The sequence below is a fragment of the Nerophis lumbriciformis genome, linkage group LG28 (assembly GCF_033978685.3).
Source record: "Nerophis lumbriciformis linkage group LG28, RoL_Nlum_v2.1, whole genome shotgun sequence".
Classification (NCBI taxonomy): domain Eukaryota; kingdom Metazoa; phylum Chordata; class Actinopteri; order Syngnathiformes; family Syngnathidae; genus Nerophis; species Nerophis lumbriciformis.
The window spans coordinates 2855393-2881184 of record NC_084575.2 but is presented as its reverse complement, the minus strand read 5'-3'; the positions used below and the strand labels follow the sequence as shown (position 1 = coordinate 2881184).

At 41.5% G+C, this 25792-nt stretch overlaps 1 protein-coding gene, 1 non-coding gene and 1 pseudogene across 2 annotated transcripts; 1 reads left to right on the top strand and 2 right to left on the bottom strand.

The window, feature by feature from the left end:
• Positions 1 to 206: 206 nt before the first annotated feature.
• On the bottom strand, positions 207 to 25346 carry LOC140680179 (uncharacterized). The gene is made up of 4 exons (XM_072916559.1): positions 25118 to 25346; positions 24573 to 24875; positions 15110 to 15340; positions 207 to 886 (listed from the first exon to the last, which is right to left on the bottom strand). The coding sequence occupies exons 1-4, from the start codon at positions 25344 to 25346 to the stop codon at positions 558 to 560; spliced, it is 1092 nt and encodes a 363-aa protein (XP_072772660.1). The 3' UTR covers positions 207 to 557.
• Positions 17560 to 17668, bottom strand: LOC133571231 (5S ribosomal RNA; annotated as a pseudogene).
• Positions 19071 to 19189, top strand: LOC133571352 (5S ribosomal RNA). Its single transcript, XR_009810443.1, has one exon. It is a non-coding gene; the product is annotated as a 5S ribosomal RNA (ribosomal RNA).
• Positions 25347 to 25792: the final 446 nt, after the last annotated feature.

The window sequence follows — 25792 nt, the reverse complement described above, 5'->3', positions numbered from 1 at the left end:
GTGACATGGCCTAAACATATCCACATATATATGGTGTATCGTGACATGGACTAAACATATCCACATATATATGGTGTATCGTGACATGGTCTAAACATATCCACATATATATGGTGTATCGTGACATGGCCTAAACATGTCCACATATATATGGTGTATCGTGACATGGACTAAACATATCCACATATATACAGTATATGGTGTATCGCAACATGGCTTAAACATATCCACATATATATGGTGTATCGTGACATGGCCTAAACATATCCACATATATATGGTGTATCGTGACATGGCCTAAACATATCCACATATATATGGTGTATCGTGACATGGCCTAAACATATCCACATATTAATAAATGGCCATATCGCCAAGCCCTAATTAGAATGTGATTTTTTTACTTTTTTTAATATATCCACCATCATGTCTTTCATAATGATTGTGAACGATAGAAAAATTCCCAAAAAGTGCAGTTCCCCTCTAAATTCCAATGATTAGATTTAAGACTTGAAGTGTATGAGCATGAAGTGATGAAGCCTACTTGGATGAGTCTTCTAAGACAAAGTGAACAGTCCAGTTGTGATGGATTGAATGCCCTGAGAATAAAATGATATGTGCTTACTTGGACTGTGATGAAGCTGTGAGGACTCAGGTGCTTTGTCTTCATGCTCTTCAGTCTTCACAGAGACAACAGTCAGTGGAAACTTGCTGACATCATCCTCCTCCTGCCCTACAACACACTCTCCCTCCTCTTCATCTTTCATGTGTGGATCCTCCTCTTCCTCTTTAATGTGGGTGGGCTGTGGATGCTCCTCTTCCTTTTTAATGTAGGTGGGCTGTGGATCATCCTCTTCCTCTTTAATGTGAAAGGGCTGTTGAACGTCTGTTGGGTAAATAAGTAAATAAAATAAAGAGAGAATAGAAATAGTTTTGGACTGACACTGTTAACACAATGACATTATTTGTGTTCTTTAGTGTGTTGTGTTAAAGGAGTGTAACAAAACAACCAATAAAAACACGGGAAATACTTCCTTTTGTCCCAGCCACTAAAGTTAATTCAAAAGTGAGTCCAAAAACAGACTTGGAAATTTGATGAGGAGCAAGTTTTTTTTATAAGTACAAGGCAGCAATGATTGAGGCATTCTTAAAGGGGAACATTATCACAATTTCAGAATGGTTAAAACCATTAAAAATCAGTTCCCAGTGGCGTATTATATTTTTCGAAGTTTTTTTCAAAATTTTACCCATCACGCAATATCCCTAAAAAAAGCTTCAAAGTGCCTGATTTTAACCATCGTTATAAACACCCGTCCATTTTCCTGTGACGTCACATAGTGAATACAAACAAACATGGCGGAAAGAACAGCAAGCTAGAGCGACATTAGCCCGGATTCAGACTCGGATATCAGCGGCTTAAGCGATTCAACAGATTACGCATGTATTGAAACGGATGGTTGTAGTGTGGAGGCAGGTAGCGAAAACGAAATTGAAGAAGAAACTGAAGCTATTGAGCCATATCGGTTTGAACCGTATGCAAGCGAAACCGACGAAAACGACACGACAGCCAGCGACACGGGAGAAAGCGAGGACGAAATCGGCGATCGCCTTCTAACCAACGATTGGTATGTGTTTGTTTGGCATTAAAGGAAACTAACAACTATGAACTAGGTTTACAGCATATGAAATACATTTGGCAACAACATGCACTTTGAGAGTGCAGACAGCCCAATTTTCATCAATTCATATATTCTGTAGACATACCCTCATCCGCTCTCTTTTCCTGAAAGCTGATCTGTCCAATTTTGGAGTTGATGTCAGCAGGCCAGGGAAGCTAGGGTCGATATTCTTCTCTTGATCATCTTCGGTGGCATAAGGGACGGTGTGAGCCAAGACATCCAGGGGGTTTAGCTCGCTCGTCTGCGGGAACAAACTGCCGCCATTGCTTGCCGTGCTACCGAGGCCCTTTGTCCCTGAATTGCTCACACACTCCGGTAGATTCAATGGGGGTCTGGCGGCAGATTTCTTTGAATTCATCATTGGAAATGCATCTGCTTTAAGTGTCGCAGGATATCCACACATTCTTGCCATTTCTGTCGTAGCATAGCTTTCGTCGGTAAAGTGTGCGGAACAAACGTCCAATTTCTTGCCACTTTCCCATCTCTGGGCCACTGGTGCAACTTGAATCCGTCCCTGTTCGTGTTGTTACACCCTCCGACAACACACCGACGAGGCATGATGTCTCCAAGGTACAAGAAAACAGTCGAAAAAACGGAAAATAACAGAGCTGATTTGGGCAGATTGCGGATTGCTTCCAGATGTGAAGTCACGTTGTGATGTCATCGCTCTGAGAGCTAATATTAGAAAGGCGTTTAATTTGCCAAAATTCACCCATTTAGAGTTCGGAAATCGGTTAAAAAAATATATGGTCTTTTTTCTGCAACATCAAGGTATATATTGACGCTTACATAGGTCTGGTGATAATGTTGTCCTTTAACTTTACACTCACTGATATAAAGTGTGTAAATATTTTATTCTGTATACGGTCTATGACACCTAAACTTTATCTCTAAACTTAACCACAATTTGTGGCGTAGAATGACGTCTGGAACTCAAAATAGTTCCACATGTCTGGGAACGCCACCGATGGATAATCTTTGATATTACTCAACAAATCTTTAGGGATCTATTCTGTTTACTAATTAGATTTTTTTCTCGTATCTGCTTTTCGCAGGAAGAACTCGGCCAGGGGTGTTTAAACTAATTTTAGATGGGGGCCACATGGAGGAAGATCTACTCCAAGTTGGCCCGACTGGTAAAATTACGGCAAGATAACGTAAAAATAAAGACAATTGCAGATTGTTTCCTTTGTTTAAAAATAGAACAAACACATTCTGAAAATGTACAAATCATGTTTTTTTTACATACAATAGTATTATATCTTTAGTTGTCCTTTTTTACACTTTCAGAATGAATTATGTGATAATGTTCATCAGTCAACTCATTGGTGTTCATTTTCAATCTATCAAGATAAATAAATAATATCAAAATCAAATTACAGGATGTTATTGATGTAGTTTGTTAATTTTCCCCGACTGGTGCGCTAACATCATGTGTTTTAGTTGTGTTTTACATATGTAGCATCATCTACAAAGATACAAAGAATTGCTATTGCGACATCTAGAGGACACATTTAGAACAGCAGTTTCTTTCATTCAAAAATTGCGACTCATTTTTGTACTTAGCAAACTCATCCCGTCTCATTCACTCATTCACACACTGATGGCGGGATCTGCCGTGCAAGGCGCTTACCACGACCCATCAGGAGCAAGGGTGAAGTGTCCTGCTCAAGGACACAACAGACGTGACTAGGTTGGTAGAAGGTGGGGATTGAACCAGGAACCCTCAGGCATGGCCACTCTACCAACCGCGCCACTCGCCTTCTACCATCGACCTGCCTGCTAGCCTTCCACCATCAACCTGCCTGCTAGCCTTCCACCATCGACCTGCCTGCTAGCCTTCCACCATCGACCTGCCTGCTAGCCTTCCACCGTCGACCTGCCTGCTAGCCTTCCACCATCGACCTGCCTATTAGCCTTCCATCGGCCTGCTGTTTACCTCCAGCCATTGGCTTCGTCTACGGGCTTCCACCTGTCGGCCTTGGTTGCTAGTCTTTAGCCCTGTCTGCTAACATCTTCAAAAGTGGTGAAACAAGTGGAACTTCTCCTCTCACTATGTCACAAATTATTATATTGTGTTTTATACTTTTGTGTGGTTTTACTGGTGTCCCAAATGGGTCTGGTCACCCCCACTCACGAGCTATGCTAATTCAAGATGCACAGTTTGACATATTTGATAATTTGACATTTCATCATAATGGCAGCTACAAAATAACCTCGGCCTTATCTCAGTTGAAGATTTCTGTGACTTTGGACAAAACCAAATGGCTGCATACTATGGTAGAGTCCATTCATTCTTATTGTTTCCTTGTTTTGAGAGATCACGTCAACATTACTGCATCCTCCCCTATTGTGAGCACTTACTTTCACAGATTAAAGACCGACTCAAAAGATGGTAACTTTAAGCACAAATGTTTGGTTATATTATTGTTATTGCTCTCAGGAAATGTTGAGACTAATCCAGGCCCTGATCCACCTACACAATGTTTTACACCTGCGGATTTTAAAACTAGATCTGGTCTTGGGATTATTCATATCAATGTTTGGAGTTTACTCCCTAAATTGGATATGATAAAGATCTGGATAAACTCAACAAATGCTGATATTGTAGTCTTATCTGAAACTTGGCTTAAACAATCTGTGCTTGATACAGACATTTTTTCCCAAACATTCATTTATTTGTGGCGGCCCGCCACGAAAGAATTACGTCCGCCACAAATGGATTTTTCGGCTTTTGACTCGGTCGACCGCTCATAAAAGCAATGGGACTGTCTGTGAATGTTGCTTGTAGTTACACCTCAGGTGCAGTAGGTGGCAGTAGCCTACTATGCACTATGCAATAGCACTTAATTCACCTGGTGGGCCAGAAGAAGAAGAAGAAGAAGAAGAGGGACGGACGGACGGAATCAAAATACTCGCCGGCTACTTTTCATAATGATGGCGCTTCCTACGTTTCTACCTCAAACGTCCAAAAGCTGCTGAAAGCCTTGATCCAGGATGCCATGGGGAAAAAAACTTAAATGGTGCCTTTTGGCGACAGTTAGCAGCTTGGTGGCTCATAGTCGGCTAGCTAACGCTTGCTAGCGTGGTAGCATTGCTTAATTTTTACAGGTTATAGGTAGATAGTAGTGATGGGCCCGGCAACACCGATGCATCGGCGCATGCGTCGAGCTCAAAGAGCGAAACCCTGTGTCGGTGCGCGTACCGCTTTTTGAAAGTCACGTGACCGATCATGAGCTGTTTTGGTCACGTGACCGATACGCGAACTGTGTCGCACTCCCGCCTCCTCTGTGCCCTGTGAGCGGGTCTTTTCTACAGCCGGAGAAATAATAACTAAGAAGAGAAAGCGTCTAAAATTGAATACGTTGAAAAAACTGTTTTTTTTTAAATAAAAATGTGTAAAAAAAATTAAATAATAATTTCCAGGTCCACAAGCATCCTCATTCACAACACGTTCTCTTAGATTTCCATGTTATGATACATGTTCACATTATTTATTGACTGTGTCTAAAAAAGACAAAAAATATATTTTTATTTAAATGAAGTTATGAAATAATCCTAAATGAAATACAATGACTTGGTTTATATTATTGTATATACTAGGTCAGTGGTTCTCAACCTTTTTTCAGCAATGTACCCCCTGTGATTTGTTTTTTTAAATTCAAGTACCCCCTAATCAGAGCAAAGCATTTTTGGTTGAAAAAAAAAAGATAAAGAAGTAAAATACAGCACTATGTCATCAGTTTCTGATTGATTAAATTGTATAACAGTGCAAAATATTGCTCATTTGTAGTGGTCTTTCTTGAACTATTTGGAAAAAAAGATATAAAAATAACTAAAAACTTGTTGAAAAATAAACAAGTGATTCAATTATAAATAAAGATTTCTACACATAGAAGTAATCATCAACTTAAAGTGCCCTCTTTGGGGATTGTATTAGAGATCCATCTGGATTTATCAACTTAATTCTAAACATTTCTTCACAAAAAAAAAAATCTTTAACATCAATATTTATGGAACATGTCCACAAAAAATCTAGCTGTCAACACTGAATATTGCATTGTTGCATTTCTTTTCACACTTCTTTTTGACAGACATTTTAGTGACAAACCTGAGCTTGTGCTTCACTGAGTTTATGAACTTACATTCATATTTTGTTGAAGTATTATTCAAGAAATATATTTATAAAGGATTTTTGAATTGTTGCTATATTTAGAATATTTTTTTAAAATCTCACGTACCCCTTGGTATACCTTCAAGTACCCCCAGGGGTTCGCGTACCCCCATTTGAGAACCACTGTACTAGGTCATAAAATCAGTGTCAGTTGAGTCGGTCCATAGGTTGCCTGTAGGGATTTTTAATGTCCAGCAGATGTCAGTATTTAGTGACACAGTATCGACACAGTATCAATACAGTTTTGCAATGTGTCGAAACGCTTCATGACGCCTCATCAACCCATCACTTGTAGATAGGTTATAGCTGCATCGCTCGCGGCTCGTCATATATTTAACGTTAATCCGTGATTTCACCGAGCGTTTCACTGACGGTGAGCAGCCTGACGCTGCTTCATTAACACCGCCGCTGTTTGACTCGTGGCCCGGGGCAGACGCACGTAGTAACAGTCACGTGTTACAATACCGACGAGCTAACGTGTCCAGGTTATAACCATGTTGTCAATAAACACACATGGACTGAAGCTAAATTGTCCACTGTCCACTGCAGCATGTGAATGCAAAGAAAAGAATCAAATCTGAGCCAACCAGCTGTTAAAATGTTGTCCAGGTTAATGTTTTGGCCATTAAAGGCCCTTCATTTCAAGATTTCAACTGTGATCGGGCTTTAAACAGGTGGCTGACCTGTTCAGATGGGTGTAACTGCTACTGGTCAAATAATGTGAAATAGCATTTAATTTTACATGTATGCAATGCCATTTAAATGTAATTATAGATAATAATCATAATAATAAATACTGTGTAGTGTTGTAAATAGTCAACGGGAAGGATTTTAGTAAGATATAAGCCATGAGCACTACACAGCCAGAAAAAAACCTAGGCAGGACAAGTAAAAATATTGGGGCAAGTAGATTTGAGAAGTCGGGCAAGTAGAAAAAACCTTAACGTTGAACCCTGCATATGTTGAGCTGCTGCCGCTTAAGGTTAGACGGCACTGTACATAGAGCGGTTCTGCTCGTTAGTAATAAATTCTAATGTTGGATGTTCACTCCTTCACACAGATGAGTATAGAAAAATATTTTCAACGGCCGAAAAGGGCTCGACTTGGAGAGGAGGTAGGCCTACAGTCCGGACCACAGGTGCGACCTGTTCAGCAGCAGGAGGAGGAGGAGGAGGTTGACTGACTGTGGCAGGACACCTCTGCCTCTGTTTCACTTCATGTTGCTGGTAAATAATATGGTTGTAGTAGCAGGCTAAAGTTAAATTATTTAGTATTCACTAATTAAAGGGGCAGAGCTATAAGAGACATTTTAGCTTTTATATTTTATAAGATATATTTTTTGTAAGAACCACAATTAATAAATATATTTCAGTGAATCACTAATTGTTCAAATCTGTATATAAATATGTACATAAAATGTTGTAATTATATTCCAACTCCGCGTTCTTCTTGGTCATCGCCGCTGCCGCCACCCGACCACACCACCACAAATAGATGCCCGTCCTGTGGGAAACACTGCAGGTGCATGTCTTTGGAGGTGGGAGGGGCCTATCCCCAGGTGCATGTCTTTGGAGGTGGGAGGAAGCCGGAGTACCCGGAGGGAACCCACGCAGACACGGGCGGGACATGCAAACTCCACACAGAAAGATCCCGAGGCCGGGATTGAACTCACGACTACTCAGGACCTTCGTATTGTGAGGCAGACGCACTAACCCTTCTTCCACCGTGCTGCCCCTAAAGTTAAAGTGCCAATGATTGTCACACACACACACTAGGTGTGGTGAAATTATTCTCTGCATTTGACCCATCACCCTTGATCACCCCCTGGGAGGTGAGGGGAGCAATGAGCAGCAGCAGTGACCGCGCCCGGGAATACTGCCCAAAACAGCAATTCAAATCTGCTGAAACAGCTACATAAATGGGTTATACTTGTATAGCTTTTCTACCTTTTTAAGGAACTCAAAGCGCTTTGACACTATTTCCACATTCACCCATTCACACACACACATTCACACACTGATGGAGGGAGCTGCCATGCAAGGCACTAACCAGGACCCATCAGGAGCAAGGGTGAAGTGTCTTGCTAAAGGACACAACGGACGTGACTAGGATGGTAGAAGGTGGGGATTGAACCAGTAACCCTCAGATTGCTGGCACGGCCACTCTCCCAACTTTGCCACGCCATATAAGCAACATGCTTTGATGAAGCTAGTAAAGAGACACACAGACTCCAATGCCACTTCACCTCCACCTAAGGATTTTAACGAGGCACTGCTAGCCAGGACAACATTGATAGAGCCATTGCTCTATCAATGTTGTATGTGCTAGAAGACATGCAGGCTATTTCTACAGTGGAGTCACCCATTTTCAGGCAGCTAATTAGCATGATACTGGCGTCAAACAACAAATGGCACGGAAAACATGTTCCAAGTACCTGGACAGAGAGTACATAAACATGGAAAGCGAGCTAAAGAAAACACTCCAAACTCTGCCTCTGCTCATCATTGAAGGTACACACTGTCAATTCTCTTATATACTCTTTCATTCTAGACTTCTAAAGTGTTTGATTATCACATCACTCTAATGATGCTAGTGGGCCAGGCCAATCTTTCCTTATCTCTAAACTAAAACTGGGGAAATGCGTAGAGTGTTCTGGGCTTCAGTACAGTGTTGATCTCCTGAATACATGATTTTATTTCACAATTCCTTGAGAGAAAAAAATGCCTGGTTAGGCTTTGTGTATGTCATGTGTGCCTTCCTTGGGTGAAGCCAGCTTTAAAGCTATGTTGTTATTATGCAGTTTGTTACTTATGTATGTTATGTTGCAGCTATTTCAAATAGTTTTGTCAAATTGTTGTGGCCCGAAATAAATTGGCCCTTTGAAACATATCTTTGTCTTTGTGTGTTGAATGTAGACCACATTGCTTAGCAGAGTTGAGTGATGCAAATGCATGTCAAGTTGATCAACAGATTGTATTATTCTCCAGTGCAATAACAGTACTGAAATGAAGGCTAAAAGTGCATTATTGGGAGCCTTAAAAAAAAAAGGGAGAAAAAAATAAGTAACTAAATAGTTACTTTTCTCAGTAACGCATTACTTTTTGGTGTAAGTAACTGAGTTACTTTTGAAATAAAGTAACTAGTAACTGTAACTAGTTACTGGTTTTCAGTAACTAACCCAACACTGCCTATAATCCACCTTTTCAGGTAGTAGTAGCAGACAGCTAGCCCTATTCGGCCTGCCTGCTACTAGCCTTCCACCATCAGCCTGACTGCTGCTAGCCTTCCACCATCGGCCTGCCTGCTGCTAGCCTTCCACCATCGGCCTGACTACTGCTAGCCTTCCACCATCGGCCTGACTGCTGCTAGCCTTCCACCATCGGCCTGCCTGCTATCCTTCCACCATCGGCCTGACTGCTGCTAACCTTCCACCATCGGCCTGCCTGCTATCCTTCCACCATCGGCCTGACTGCTGCTAACCTTCCACCATCGGCCTGCCTGCTATCCTTCCACCATCGGCCTGACTGCTGCTAACCTTCCACCATCGGCCTGACTGCTGCTAGCCTTCCACCATCGGCCTGCCTGCTAGCCTTCCACCATCGGCCTGACTGCTGCTAGCCTTCCACCATCGGCCTGCCTGCTAGCCTTCCACCATCGGCCTGACTGCTGCTAGCCTTCCACCATCGGCCTGCCTGCTAGCCTTCCACCATCGGCCTGACTGCTGCTAGCCTTCCACCATCGGCCTGCCTGCCAGCCTTCCACCATCGGCCTGACTGCTGCTAGCCTTCCACCATCGGCCTGACTGCTGCTAGCCTTCCACCATCGGCCTGCCTGCCAGCCTTCCACCATCGGCCTGACTGCTGCTAGCCTTCCACTATCGGCCTGACTGCTGCTAGCCTTCCACCATCGACCTGCCTACTAGCCTTCCACCATCAACCTGCCTACCAGCCTTCCACCATCGGCCTGCCTGCTAGCCTTCCACCATCGGCCTGCCTGCTAGCCTTCCACCATCGGCCTGTCTACCAGCCTTCCACCATCGGCCTGCCTGCTAGCCTTCCACCATCGGCCTGTCTACCAGCCTTCCACCATCGGCCTGCCTGCTAGCCTTCCACCATCGGCCTGCCTGCTAGCCTTCCACCATCGGCCTGCCTGCTATCCTTCCACCATCGGCCTGACTGCTGCTAACCTTCCACCATCGGCCTGCCTGCTATCCTTCCACCATCGGCCTGACTGCTGCTAACCTTCCACCATCGGCCTGCCTGCTATCCTTCCACCATCGGCCTGACTGCTGCTAACCTTCCACCATCGGCCTGACTGCTGCTAGCCTTCCACCATCGGCCTGCCTGCTAGCCTTCCACCATCGGCCTGACTGCTGCTAGCCTTCCACCATCGGCCTGCCTGCTAGCCTTCCACCATCGGCCTGACTGCTGCTAGCCTTCCACCATCGGCCTGCCTGCTAGCCTTCCACCATCGGCCTGACTGCTGCTAGCCTTCCACCATCGGCCTGCCTGCCATCCTTCCACCATCGGCCTGACTGCTGCTAGCCTTCCACCATCGGCCTGACTGCTGCTAGCCTTCCACCATCGGCCTGCCTGCTAGCCTTCCACCATCGGCCTGACTGCTGCTAGCCTTCCACCATCGGCCTGCCTGCCAGCCTTCCACCATCGGCCTGACTGCTGCTAGCCTTCCACTATCGGCCTGACTGCTGCTAGCCTTCCACCATCGACCTGCCTACTAGCCTTCCACCATCAACCTGCCTACCAGCCTTCCACCATCGGCCTGCCTGCTAGCCTTCCACCATCGGCCTGCCTGCTAGCCTTCCACCATCGGCCTGTCTACCAGCCTTCCACCATCGGCCTGCCTGCTAGCCTTCCACCATCGATCTGCCTACCAGCCTTCCACCATCGACCTGCCTACTAGCCTTCCATCGACCTGCTGTTTGCCTTCAGCCAGTGGCTTCGTTTACGGGCTTCCACCCATCGGCCTTGGTTGATAGTCTTCAGCCCTGTCTGCTAACATCTTCAAAAATGGTAAAACAAGTGTAACTTCTCCTCTCACTATGTCACAAATTATTATATTGTGTTTTATACTTTTGTGTGGTTTTACTGGTGTCCTAAATGGGTCTGGTCACCTCGCTCACGAGCTATGCTACTTCAAGATGACAACTTTGATAATTTGACATTTCATCATAGAAAATACAAAATAACCTCGGCCTTATCTCAGTTGAAGATTTCTGTGACTTTGGACAAAACAAAATGGCTGCATACTATGGTAGAGTCCATTCATTCTTATTGTTTCCTTGTTTTGAGAGATCACGTCAACATTACTGCATCCTCCCCTATTGTGAGCACTTACTTTCACAGATTAAAGACCGACTCAAAAGATGGTAACTTTAAGTGCAAATGTTTAAATATATTATTGTTATTGCTCTCAGGAAATGTTGAGACTAATCCAGGCCCTGATACACCTACACAATGTTTTACACCTGCGGATTTTAAAACTAGATCTGGTCTTGAGATTAATCATATCAATGTTCGGAGTTTACTCACTAAACTGGATATGATAAAGATCTGGATAAACTCAACAAATGCTGATATTGTAGTCTTATCTGAAACTTGGCTTAAACAATCTGTGCTTGATAAAGATATTTACATTCATGGCTATAATGTCTATCGTACTGACCGACAAAGAAAAGGTGGTGGAGTGGCCATATATATTAAGCAGAGGTTTGATGTTAAATTAGTGCTCTCTGAATCAGTAAGTAAAGAACTTCAACTGTTAGCACTTGAAATTGAATTAGCTAGAAATCACCACATTATGGTAGTGGGTTGTTATAGGCCTCCATCTGCCCCTAGTAATTCCCTATCTACTCTTGTGAAGCTTCTGTCTCAACTGAAATACAAGGAAATAGTGATTTAAACTGGGACTGGCTCACATCTGTGTCTGACTCTTTGAAAGCACAGTGTGAATCTCTAAATTTAACACAATTAATTAACTCAGCTACAAGACCTAATCCTAAATGCCCTCAAAAAGCTAGACTCATTGACTTAATTCTAACAAATATTCCCTTTAAATGTGTTGCATCTGGTGTTTTCCCTAATGATGTGAGTGATCATTGTGTGATTGCAGTAGTGCGAGACACAAGGATTCCTAAAAGCAAGCCTCGTCTTCTTGAAAAACATTATATTAAATTATTTGAGACGCAAGCTTTTTTACATGACTTGCATCTAGAATTGCTCTTTTTGATAATGTTGAACTGGCTTGGAAATATTTTCTCGAAAACTTCTTGAGTATAGTGAACAAACATGCCCCTTTTAGAAAATGTAGGGTTAAAGGACGTGACAATCAGTGGTTTACATCGGACCTGTCAGATGTATTGCATGAGCGTAATGCTGCTTGGGCCAGGGCACGCAAGTCAGGGTTAGAAGCAGATTGGTTGAATTTTAGACAATTAAGAAAACAATTTACCTCTCTCCTTCGGAAAGTCAAAATTAGAATTGTATTTCTCCACAACAACTGAAAACCTCAAACACCCAAAGAAGTTTTGGAAAATCATCAAATCTTTGTCCGCCTGCTGTAATTCAGTCAATCTCCCACCTAGTATACTTGTTGATGGCGTCAGAGTAGGTGACAGAAGAGAAATGGGTACCGGTAGTCATTATAATAATCATTTTATTTCCTCTGGTTTTCTCTATAATTCGGACAACTCTACTGAAGTTCCGCTAACTCCGGAAAGAACCGTTGAAAATACCCAGGTTTTTAACTTTACGCCCTTTACCACAACAGAGGTCATGAGGGCTCGAAAACAACTTAAACCTAGAAAGCCAGCTGGCTCAGATAAATTGGAGCCGCTCTTCCTAAAGTTGGCAGCTGAAATTATAGCTGGACCACTGACTCACATTTTTAACCTTACTCTAATTTCAAATGAAATCCCTTGGATTGGAAATCTGCCCTTGTAATCCCCCTATTAAAAGGAGGTGACCCTAATAATCTAAATAATTACAGACCGATCTCTAAACTCTCTGTTCTGGCAAAAGTGCTTGAATCCCTTATCAGTGAACAGATAAAAGACTTTTTGGACACCAACTTTATTCTGTCACCATTTCAGTCAGGTTTTGGCAGAAATCCAAGTACTGTTACTGCTGCTATGAAGTTTATAAATGATGTAACTGAAGCTCTTGACAAGAAGCAGTGCTGTCTGTCTCTCTTTATTGACTTTTCAAAGGCATTTGATACTGTTGATCATGTCATTTTAATCAAAGTCTTTCAGCTATTGGTTTTTCTCAGCAAGCAGTTGGATGGTTTGCAAATGACCTCACAAACAGAACTCAGGCTGTTCAGATAGAGGGTTCCTTCTCGGAAGTACTGCAACTGAAAAAAAGGGTGTCCCTCAAGGTTCTGTGTTGGGCCCATTATAAATTAATAATTAATAATCTTGGACAGAATATTCCGAACTCAACTTTCCATTCCTACGCTGATGATACTGTCATATACTGCACAGCACCCACTCCTGCTGAGGCCTTTAAATATCTACAACAAGCATTTGACAGAGTACAAGAACAACTTTGCTATCTTCAACTGCTTTTAAATGCAGAAAAAACATGTTCTTTACCACATCAAAAACTGTAAGATCAGCACTGTGTGAGAACATTTGAACAAGAAATGGGCAACAAATTGTGTTAGTATCTGCTTTGAAATATTTAGGATTTTTAATTGATGACCACTTGAGTTTTAAGGAGCACATTCAGTATGTTGTAAAGAAAACTGAAACTTTTACTGGGATTTTATTATAGAAACAAGTCTTGCTTTTCTTTTACTGTGAAACAGAAATTGGTGGAAACAACCTTTTTACCTGTTATTGACTATGGAAATGTGTTGTACATGAATGCTACTGCTGGTTGTCTCCACAAGCTGGATAGTGTGTACCACGGGGCACTGAGATTCATCACCAACTTACTCACCATTGTGTGTTATACTCAATGGTTAACTTACTCACCATTGTGTGTTATACTTAATGGTTAACTTACTCACCATTGTGTGTTATACTCAATGGTTAACTTACTCACCATTGTGTGTTATACTTAATGGTTAACTTACTCACCATTGTGTGTTATACTCAATGGTTAACTTACTCACCATTGTGTGTTATACTCAATGGTTAACTGGACATCTTTATGTGCTCGACGCCTCAATCATTGGTACGTGTTCATCTACAAAACCATTCTGGGTATCACCCCATCTTATCTGTCTTGTCTTTTAACAAAGAAACAAGGAAGTCACAATCTTTTTTCAATGAATGTTCTGCAATTTGTCGTCCCCAAAGTAAGAACTGAACTGGGCAAGAAAGCATTTAGGTTTTCAGCAGTGAAGGCTTGGAATAACCTACAATCCAATATTCAACTTCAAACCCTTGTTACATTGAATGAGTTTAAAGCTTCTGTGAAAGGATTGCAGTCTACCTTGTCTGTATGCACATGTGTTATGTCAGCAAGTTTTAATGTTGTACATTTGATGTTTTACGTGTTGTTTACTGTTTTTAATGTAACCTTGCTGCTGCCCTCTTGGCCAGGTCTCCCTTGGAAAAGAGATCTTTGATCTCAATGGGATTTTTACCTGGTTAAATAAAGAAAAAAAAACAAGAAAAAAAAAACAGCTGTTTATTTGAAGTGTTAAAGAAGTCAACTATGTGTGCAGTGCAAGGTGAAATGCAGTTATGTCATCTTCTTGTCAATAACACACACATCACACTTTTGCGTGTTGTTGCTTCCTTATTTGTCATTATTCAAAGCTGATTTTAATGTGTAGCAGCGGCAGCTGAACTCAATGTGACAACGTGTCATAGTTACGTCAGTCAGCTGGAATTAAAAATACCAATAGTTGCGTCATTAGTCCAGAATCTTCACGGTCCTCATGGATGACATAATTAGGAACCAGTACTAAAAAAATGGTACTTGGTATACATCCCTAATCTTCACCACTAAACCTTTGAAATATGCTGACATGTGTGCTGCTAAAGGTAAATAAACAGTAGCCATATTGAATGTTTGCCTTCATTTGACCACGTGAGGTAAGGAGGACGGCCTCTAGGTCACATGGTTACACCCCAGCAATTACACTGTTGATGATTGATGAGCATTCATTTTTAAATGGTGGTGTTAAAAAGCAAGTATATCTCCATCTTTGGTCATAAATGTGGCCCCCGGATGAACATGTGTCACAAACATTGTATTAGATGATATGTGGATGTTGTGCTTACTTGGACTGTGATGAAGCTGTGAGGACTCAGGTGCTTTGTCTTCATGCTCTTCAGTCTTCACAGAGACAACAGTCAGTGGAAACTTGCTGACATCATCCTCCTCCTGCCCTACAGGACACTCTCCCTCCTCTTCCTCTTTCATGTGTGAGGGCTGTGGATCCTCTGAAGTGAAACTGTCCCCCTGCAGATGAGGGAGACATTCTTCTTGGTGTCCAATCAGCTGATGGATGTCTACAGGACACAAACAAATCACATTTGAACTCCTACATGCTAAATATTAAATCGTACATGAAATATAGGGCTGTGGCTATTGCAAATGTCATTAATCAAGTGTTCTACTGGAAATGTTTTCGATTAATCGAGTAACTGGATAAAACTTAGTGTTGCTTAGTTAAAGACAAATTTAAGCGACTTTAAGACATTTCACTTAATAATGAACGGCCAATTGGTTTGAGATGGTATGAGATCAAGATGTCATCTTTAGATCAGGCTTTGTTTTTTCCACAATCACTGCCACATTAAAAAGTTAAAGTACCAATGATTGTCACACACACACTAGGTGTGGCCGGATTGTTCTCTGCATTTGACCCATTAACCTTGATCACCCACTGGGAGGTGAGGGGAGCAGTGAGCAGCAGCGGTGGCCGCGCCCGGGAATCATTTTTACGGTGATTTAACCCCCAATTCCAACTCTTGATGCTGAGTGCCAAGCAGGGAGGTATTGGGTCCCATTTTTATAGTCTTTGGTATGACACAAGCTACTGATCTCAGGGCGGACACTCTAACCACTAGGCCACTGAGTAGGTGGATGTAGCAGGTGTTGTAGTAGGTTAATGGCTGCACCAATATGAAGGAAATAACAGGTCAGTATAGCTTTTACACACATAAAAAACTTGTCAAACCTGCCAGCTAGCAGGCTAGGTTTACAGCGTCAGTTACCATGGTAACTGACTCTGACTTTGTCTTACCTTTCTTATTTATATACTCAGGAGTTTGCACTTAACCTGCTCTCTGGAATATTCCCCCGGTGACTGTGTGAGTTTTGTGTAAACATGTTGATACACTTTGTTACAAACTGAGAGGAACATCAACCTCTCATAAATATTGTGTGTCTGAACATCCTCACATGACAATTCATCTTCCTATAGACAATCTATTGAAGAAAAGTGTTAATAATAAATATAAAGTTAGTAAAGATGTGAGAGTAAGAAGTAAACAAACCTGTTGTGTGTAACACAACTTGATGTTTTTCATGTTGTCGCTCCTTCTCCTCTTTTGTTGGACAAAGTTCCTCCTCGTACTCTGCTATGGTTCTTTCGCACATTTTCACACAATCACAACACTTTACACTCACACTTGATCTCTGCTTAGCGATGTGTTTTCATCTCTCTTTGTTAGCAGCTAACAAGCTAAGCTAACTAGCAAGCTAAGCTAGCTGGAGAAGTGCGCTCAGACTAATATACAAACAGTTATTATGACTCTATTTAATAGAGTGTAATAAAGGACATATATGTGTACATGGACGCACAGATTAAGAACACTGAACTGTGACGACTGCAATAACGTCTTCACCGTCAGACGCCATCTTGCTTTATCCTCGCCCTCATTGCTTCGCGCGCAGTCTTGTCAGATCTCGCGAGAGAAACAATTAACCAGCTCTTTTCCAGATCTCGCGAGAGAAACAAGTAGAAACCAGCTCTTTTCCAGATCTCGCGAGAGAAACAAGTAACCAGCTCTTCCCCTCCCACCCCCAGTACAACTATTTCAACATTCTGAAAATAAAAATAAAGTTTTACATTTTCAAAAACAAAAACATACAACTTATTTTGGTAAATAAACAGTAGCTTATATGACCCCTTTAAATGATAAGTTGGCTGATCAGAGCGAGACGAGTCGTGGCTCCTCAGCTTCATGCAGGACGGAGTGGTAGGAGGCGTGGGCGAGGTTGACTGACTGCAAAAGACCACACCATTATTTTTAAATCAATCTAAATATTGCTCTCGTTGGTATTTGTGTTTTAAATCATGTTGTAAAGGTTTGTACCTTCAACTGTAGTTATAATAAATGATAAATGGGTTGTACTTGTATAGCGCTTTTCTACCTTCAAGGTACTCAAAGCGCTTTGACACTACTTCCACATTTACCCATTCACACACACATTCACACACCGATGGAGGGAGCTGCCATGCAAGGCGCTAACCAGCACCCATCAGGAGCAAGGGTGAAGTGTCTTGCTCAGGACACAACGAGGTTGGTACTAGGTGGGGATTGAACCAGGGACCCTCGGGTCGCGCACGGCCACTCTTCCACTGCGCCAAAATATTGAGTGGAATTTTATTATAATAACCGAATATATTCCCTCATTTTGGAATAGTTGCAATTAAAGCAATACATGAATCACAACAGCTGTAGTCTCAGCACTTTGTAGCGCCCTCTGGCGTGAGTGTAAAAGCTTACAGCACCTGGTATTCCCAGGCGGTCTCCCATCCAAGTACTAACCAGGCCCGACCCTGCTTAGCTTCCGAGATCGGACGTGTTCAGGGTAGTATGGCCGTAAGCCGAAAGACGAGGTAAAACCAACCTTTTTAAATGGAACTCTTACAGACGGGATGGGAGACAATTGTTATTTATCTAAGAGCCTGGTGCGCATGCGTACACTAATGTGCTTTTTCTGTCTGTGTGATTGTCTTCCTTTGCTACGGCGGTCAAGTTGCTTTCACGGTGGATATTTGCCTCCGGAGCTCCAGCGGAAGCTCCCCCTCACTGTGCCCACACTGCTCTCTCATGCTGCGGGGAGATTGCAGGAGAGGTGCCGCTCTCAACACTACTTTATGCTTAGGGACCGTCAATAAATTACTATTGTCTTCGAAGATGTATATCTGCTACATCAAAACACTGATTCATCTAAAAGGAGGTCAAATAAATAGTCCTACATTTTTAATATCGTTCCTGATTTTATATTTTAAATGTTTTTTTAATGTAAACAATAATTATTTGTTTTAAAAGTCTCCATGTCATCATGCAACTTAGTAACCAAATTCAACTTTATATTCCATCCATCCATCTTCTTCCGCTTATCCGAGGTATATTAGTCATTTTATTTTAAAATAGGATCAAAAACACTTTGATATTAAAAATAAATATTTCTTTTCAATAGATTCCTGGTCATATGACCTAAAATCCCAAATTCACTTGATATTTGAAGTGTTTTCTCTAATGTGTTTCACACCTTTTTGTTTTAAAATGTAAGTTTAATTGGATTTTATAAAAATTTGTAATATTGAAAACCATGGTTTCATTTTTAGCTCCCGCAACAACTACGACTATATCCAACATAAAACCAACTTGACTCTCATTTGGAGCTAATAAAAATGTTGATAATTATCTGTATAAGACATATCATGCACATGATCTTTATTAAAACACTTTTTTTTTAAATAAAATCCTATTTTAAAATAAAAGTGTGTGCGTTACACTAAAAGGTTAGCATGACTAATAAGTGGAATTAGGTTACTAAGTTGCATGACATTGAGACTATTGGGAAAATATCCTCTTTTTTTTAATATTAAACATGGATATATATGTTAAAATTATGAAATAATGGGCATGCACAATAAGGAGGTATGACTAATTATTTACCTTCTTTTAGATGAATCAGTGTTTTGATGCAGCAGATATACATTTTTCAAGACAATAGTGATTTATTGACGGTCCCTAAGCATAAAGCAGTGTTGAGAGCTGTGATGAGGTGGCATCTGAATGCAGCTGGGATAGGCTCCAGCACCCCCTGCCACCCCAAAAGAGACAAGCGGTAGACAATGGATGGAGAGCTGCACCTCACACAGCCAGAAAAAGCACATTAGTGTACGCATGCGCGCCAGGCTCTAAGATAAATAATAATTGTCTCTCACCCGGTCTGTAAGAGTTACATTTATAAAGGTTGGATTTCTATCGTCTTTCGGCTTACGGCCATACTACCCTGAACACGCCCGATCTCGTCCGATCTCGGAAGCTAAGCAGGGTCGGGCCTGGTTAGTACTTGGATGGGAGACCGCCTGGGAATACCAGGTGCTGTAAGCTTTTACACTCACGCCAGAGGGCGCTCTTTCTCACTTCTTGCAAAAAAAAAAGGTTTTTATTTCACTTTCAGTTCAATTTACCCTAACATGTCTAATATTGATCCATCTTTGGGCTGTTTTTGCCATCTTACCCGGCTACAAAAACACATGTCATATTATAAATTGACCAGTCACGGACTTTTGAGCGCTGATAGTCCGTCAATATGTTCAACACCGGGGTGATATGAACCAATCAGCGTGCCTTATTCCAACATCTCACACTTTCTAAGCCAATCAGATCCGCCTCTGTCCAACTTTCTTCAACACATTTAATATTTGGCCAATGACAGAACGGCTGCTTTACTTCCGGCCTCATTAGCATATTTCAACATTTAACCAATCACGGATGATGATGACATTCCGCTACCTCCCAAGAAAGGAACTTCTTTTCAAAACAATATTTTATACTTTTTTGACACTTCAACGTAAAAACAATATTTAATTTTCTGCAGCTGATAAGAAGAGGGGAGAGTATTATTCACCTGTTCACGTTTAGTAAGGTGAAGATACACAACTACAAGAAGTGAATGCAGTAACAGTTTGGCCCTACAGACGTTCTAGCAATATAACAATATAACAATGTATCATAATTAATACACAATATGAGAATGTGTGCTGTATAAATGAATGAATTAATTACTTAATTTAATTATAACACAACATGAGCAAAATCATGACAGTAAATATGCAGGGATTGATTGATTGATTGAAACTTTTATTAGTAGATTGCACAGTACAGTACATATTCTGTACAATTGACCACTAAATGGTAACACCCCAATAAGTTTTTCAACTTGATAAGTCGGGGTCCACTTAAATTGATTAATGATACAGATATATACTATCATCATAATACAGTCATCACACAAGATTAGGATTACCTAAACTGATGTGTTGTGTTAATTTAGTAATATTAAAGTGTTATTGTTGTTTTATTTCATTTATAATTAATTGAACACAACATTAAACCGAGTACAAGACCAAATGTGCCAGATTTTGCTAATGTATTGTGTTGATTAACAATAGAAAATATATGACAATGATTTACTCGTCAATTACTTTATTTTATTTATAAAAGTTAAGACCCAAAATTAAAAGGCATACAAGAGCCCATGTATTTAAAAAGTATTAGTTTGCATTTCTCTTGAAGGACTTGGATGAATAAAGGCAGATATGTCTTCAAATCATGTCAGACTCGAGGTGGACTGTTGGCCTGAAACAGTTTGTCAGCACTGGGACCTGAAAAATACTCCTGACTTAAAATTCTCATACATAAAAACCAAAAAAAAAAGAGCAAACAGGTGAAAGTAACGAGAAAAAGTTGCAATGTTAATTGACTCTTATAATACAAGGTGTTTTTTTTCCCTTTAAAGCTGTCATTGCTCAAAAAATAATAATGAATCAAAATAATGTTGTAATGAATTATTGACCTATTGAAGGCTCCAATTACTGCACATTAAAAATTCCACTTTTAAATATTTGTTGGGGGAAATATTACATATTTTGTGTGTTTGCATATAAAAGGCAACATTTTCTTTGACAAAAATAGCATAAAATATAAAATATATTAACGTATAATTGACGGATAGATCTAAAGTTGATATCAAAGTTTATAGGTTTAAAGTTAAAGAAATAAAAATAGCGTATGATGTTGTGGGAGAACACCTTGCAGCCCTAACTCGGGGCGGGGCGGGGTTTGGTGGTAGCGGGCGTTTATATTGTAGCCCGGAAGAGTTAGGGCTGCATGGGATTCTGGGTATTTGTTCTGTTGTGTTACAGTGCGGATGTTCTCCCGAAATGTGTTTGTCATTCTTGTTTGGTGTGGGTTCACAGCGGGGTGCATATTTGTCCATCCATCCATCCATTTTCTACCGCTTATTCCCTTTGGGGTTGCGGGGGGCGCTGGAGCCTATCTCAGCAACAATCGGGCGGAAGGCGGCGTACACCCTGGACAAGTCGCCACCTCATCGCAGGGCCAACACAGATAGACAGACAACATTCACACTCACATTCACACACTAGGGCCAATTTAGTGTTGCCAATCAACCTATCCCCAGGTGCATGTCTTTGGAGGTGGGAGGAAGCCGGAGTACCCGGAGGGAACCCACACAGTCACGGGGAGAACATGCAAACTCCACACAGAAAGATCCCGATCCCGGGATTGAACCCAAGACTACTCGGGACCTTCGTATTGTGAGGCAGACGCACTAACCCCTCTACCACCGTGCTGCCCGGCGCATATTTGTAACAGTGTTAAAGTTGTTTATACGGCCACCCTCAGTGTGACCTGTATGGCTGTTGATCAAGAATGTCTTGTAGTCACTTACGTGTGTCTACAGAAGCCAAATACAACATGTGACTGGGCTGGCACGCTGTTTGTACAGGCTGTAGAGGACGCTAAAGGCAGTGCCGTCACGGCACGCCCTTAATATTGTTGTTTGGGTGAAAAACGGCAGAAATTCGGGAGAATGGTTGCCCCTGGAGATTTACGGGAGGGGCACTGAAATTCGTGAGTCTCCCGGAAAAATCAGGAGGGTTTACAAGTATGACGCTTTCAAGCGCCATTCATATAAAACTTGCGGGCTGTACTAACATTACATTTTCATATTAAGGTGCGGGCCGCAAAATAACGTCTCGCAGGTCGCAATTGGCCCGCGGGCTGCATGTTTGAGACCACTGCCCTAGTGTGTGACTATAGTTGTCTATTTGTGTTGGCCCTGTGAAGAGGTGGCGACTTGTCCAGGGTGTACCCCGCCTTCCGCCCGAATGCAGCTGAGATAGGCTACATCACCCCCCGCGACCCCGAAAGGGACAAGCGGTAGAAAATGGATGGATGTTTCCTTTTCAAAATATTCCTGGTCATATGACCTAAAATCTCAAATTCACTTGATATTCGAAGTGTTTTTTTCTAATGTCATTCACACCTTTTTGTTTTAAAATGTAAGTTTAATTGGATTTTATATACATTTGTAATATTGAACATCTTGGTTTCTTTTCTAGCTCCTGCTACAACTACGAATATCCAACATGTAACCAAATTAACTCTCAATTAGAGCTAAAATAAAATATATATTTTTGATAATTATCTTTATAATATTTATCATGAACTATGACTCACAACTACGACTCTTACTGGCCTACTGCCTTCGGTAATGGCACCATTACTGATAGTTCGGAAATCGGCACAATCTTGTGGTTTTTTTTAGCCAAGGAACAAAAAAGGATTGTCCCAATTCAGCTGGTATACATCCACTGTTGTAAATGATGTTGCACAACGTTAATAACTTGTTAATAATTTTGTAGTGTATTTTCCGTAACATAGGGCACACCAGATTATAAGGCGCACTGCCGATGAGCAGGTCTAGTCAGGTCTATTTTATACAAAAGGCGCACCGGATTGTAAGGCACATTAAAGGGGTCATATTATGATTTTTTTTTCTAAATTTAAAACCCTTCCTTGTGATCTACATAACTTGTAATGGTGGTTTCATCCATCCATTTTCTACCGCTTGTTCCTTTCAGGGTCGCGGGGGGTGCTGTAGCCTATCTCAGTTCTTTGGTGAAAATGTTTCATAGATTATGTTTTACAGATCATCTTCAAGCCGTCTTCTAACCGACGCTTCAGGATGTTTTGTGGGCGGTCTTATTTACGTGGCTTGGACAGCGTCTTCTCCCCCTCATCTTTGTTGTAGCGGTGTAGCGTGCAAGGACGGGAGTGGAAGAAGTGTCAAAAGATGGCGCTAACTGTTTTAATGACATTCAGACTTTACTTCAATCAATAACGGAGCAGCATCTCCTCATCCGTGGCTCACTAGTGCAACAACAACGCCGGAAATGTTTCCCGTGAAAAACCGTCCGACTCTCTAATAACTAAAGTCCGTGGGTGAATAATGTAAACTCACTACACCGGTAGTTTTTAGGGCTTCCATGGCGAGATATAAGTTAGAACTTTACACTACTTTATATTAGAAATGGCAACAGCAGAGGATGAATGTCCCATAACAAGAAGATAGAGAAAAAGAAGAAGCTTATCGACTGCGGTGTCGATATGGTGCCGGACTACAATGGCGGAGGCGCGCAAATTGTCAGGACTTATGCAGATCCCAAATACACATCAGCAGGTACCAGAAGGTAAGAAAAGTTGATTTTGCATAATATTGTGTAACAAAACGCCATATAATGTCTCCTAATAGGTGCCATTTTGCGGTCCTTATACACACACCATAATAAAACCCGTATGTTGAATCATAGCACCTCTGACTACGCTAGCCATAATGCTCCGACAATCCATCAAGCGTTGCTGCTTCTTAGCTTACCAAAGTCGTACTAAAACATTTTGACAGATTTTTGAGCACCGTGTGTTATGTTCTATATTCTCATGCACCAAATAAAATAGCTTCGAGGTCGGTAAGCACAACTAGAATTATTCTGTCGATTTTTTTTTTAATTTATGAATTTTAACCCTTTGATGCATAACATATGCACACCCCTTTTAATGCACAACATGGGTCAAAAATGACCCGCATCAATTTCCCATGTTATTTCATGCTGCCTGAGTGTTTCGTTGCTGTATCTTTTGAAATCAATGTATTTTATAATTTAATAATTCAAGTATTCTTTAAAAATCTTGTTTTTCATTACCACAAATCATTATTTATATTTTTCCTACCATACCTTATGAACAAAAGTATTTTTTGTAATACTACATCAAAAATGACCCATTATCCAAGTGCGATTTAAAAATGGATGAAGGCATATTACAATAATATTTTACTTCAAATACTTATTTTAGATGTGATTCGGGCCAAACAATCATACATTTATTATTTGAAACCTGTTTATTTGACATTTTGGCAAACATCTGGCAGTAACACAAATAAACTTGTGAATTAGACCAACGTAAAATAAAATTGTCAATTCAGTTCTTATGATTCTTTTATTCTTTATTAGTTAGTTATCAGATTCCTCACATGTAGCACACATTACCACTGTGCATTTGTGCTCCTTGCACACAGGCTCCTTGCACTGCGAACACCAGCTGCTGACTTTTCTGTCTTTGGCAGATGGGCAGATCGCACACCTCTTCCTCTTCGCCGCGCCCTTCTGTCTTATGTCCTCTTCTGGTTGGGTGGTGACTATGGTTTGTTTTTCTATCCCGCATCTTCCCATTGCGCCCTGCAATGAGGTGGCGACTTGTCCAGGGTGTACCCCGCCTTCCGCCCGATTGTAGCTGAGATAGGCTCCAGCGCCCCCCCGCGACCGCGAAGGGAATAAGCGGTACAAAATGGATGGATGGATGGATCTTCCCATTGCCTCTATGATATGCTTTTGGAGTGTGGGTGTGCCCTCCATGCGGCTCTTCATATGTGGCATGACCAGCTCTTTGCCCAGCTCCTTGATGAATAGTCGGCGTGCATTGGTGACACCACCCATGTAACCAGGGTGTTCTGCAGTGAAGTTGGTGTAAGCATTGAGGGTGGCAATATCCAGCATATTGTACCAGAGCACCATGGGCCACCTCCGTGTTCTCCGCTTGCATGTGTAGGTGCCAACCATCTGATCTGTTGTGTCCACTCCTCCTTGTGTTCTGTTGTAGTACAGTATCACTTCTGGTTTCTTCTTCTGACTGTCATCCACTGCTTTGTCACCTGAAAGGAGGTTCAAACCAATAAAGGCCATGAATTCCTCTTTCTTGACACTTCTCCACGTTTTCCCTTTAGCTGCGGCTGCTCTTCGTCCCTCTAAGTTGGTGCATTTTAGAACCTCCTCAATGATGTTGTCATTGATGATTCGGGTATAGGTCCTGGGCAGCTTCTGAGCCTCAGAATGTTATGGCTTCTTGTTCTGCTGGAAGTGGGGGGATTCTCATTCCAGTAAGACCCCTTTTTACTCAATCTATTGGACTGGGTCTGTGCTTCCTCTTCTGAGGATTCATCATCAGATGAGTCACCTATGTCTATGTCTTCTTCATCTAGGAGAGCTGGATTTGAAGACACACCCACATCTTCAGCTTGATCCTGGGGCACATAGTCCGGGTCATCATCCTCAGATATTTCAGACTCCGAATCATTTCTAATCGCCTCCTCATCTGGTTCTTCATCCAGCATCCTTAGAACCATCTCAGCTGTAAATCTTTTAGCCACACTCTGGATAAAGCAAATCAAACATACAATACTGTAAAATGCACATCAATCTAAATTTCTATCTTGAGTTTTATGTTGGTGACCCAGCTATAAGATTCGTTTAGCTAACAAGAATATGTCAACAGTTAGCTAATAGTATTGCAAATATTTCCCTTTCTGACATGTGATGCACTAAATTATGCCAACCCTTTCACAAGGCATCAAATATTTTCTTAGGTAGAACAATTGTAAAAGAACTTACTTACTTATCAGATGTTCAAAGGTGTTGAGTAGAAAAATGTGTCAGGTGAGCAGTTGTCCGCACCAAATACATTCCTAATTGCTAACATGCTGAAATTCAAAAGGTTCCTACCAAATGTCACAGTGAATGCAGGTGGGTCATTTCTGACCCGTGTGTGTGAAGTTGATGTATGAATACAAAA

Coding starts and splice junctions, on each gene's coding strand:
- LOC140680179 (XM_072916559.1), bottom strand. CDS start 25,346: ATGGTTCTAAGGATGCTGGATGAAGAACCAGATGAGGAGGCGATTAGA. Junction 24,876..25,117: donor GACCCAGTCCAATAGATTGA/GTAAAAAGGGGT, acceptor ACCTCCTTTCAG/GTGACAAAGCAGTGGATGAC. Junction 887..15,109: donor ACAGCTTCATCACAGTCCAA/GTAAGCACAACA, acceptor TTTACCCAACAG/ACGTTCAACAGCCCTTTCAC.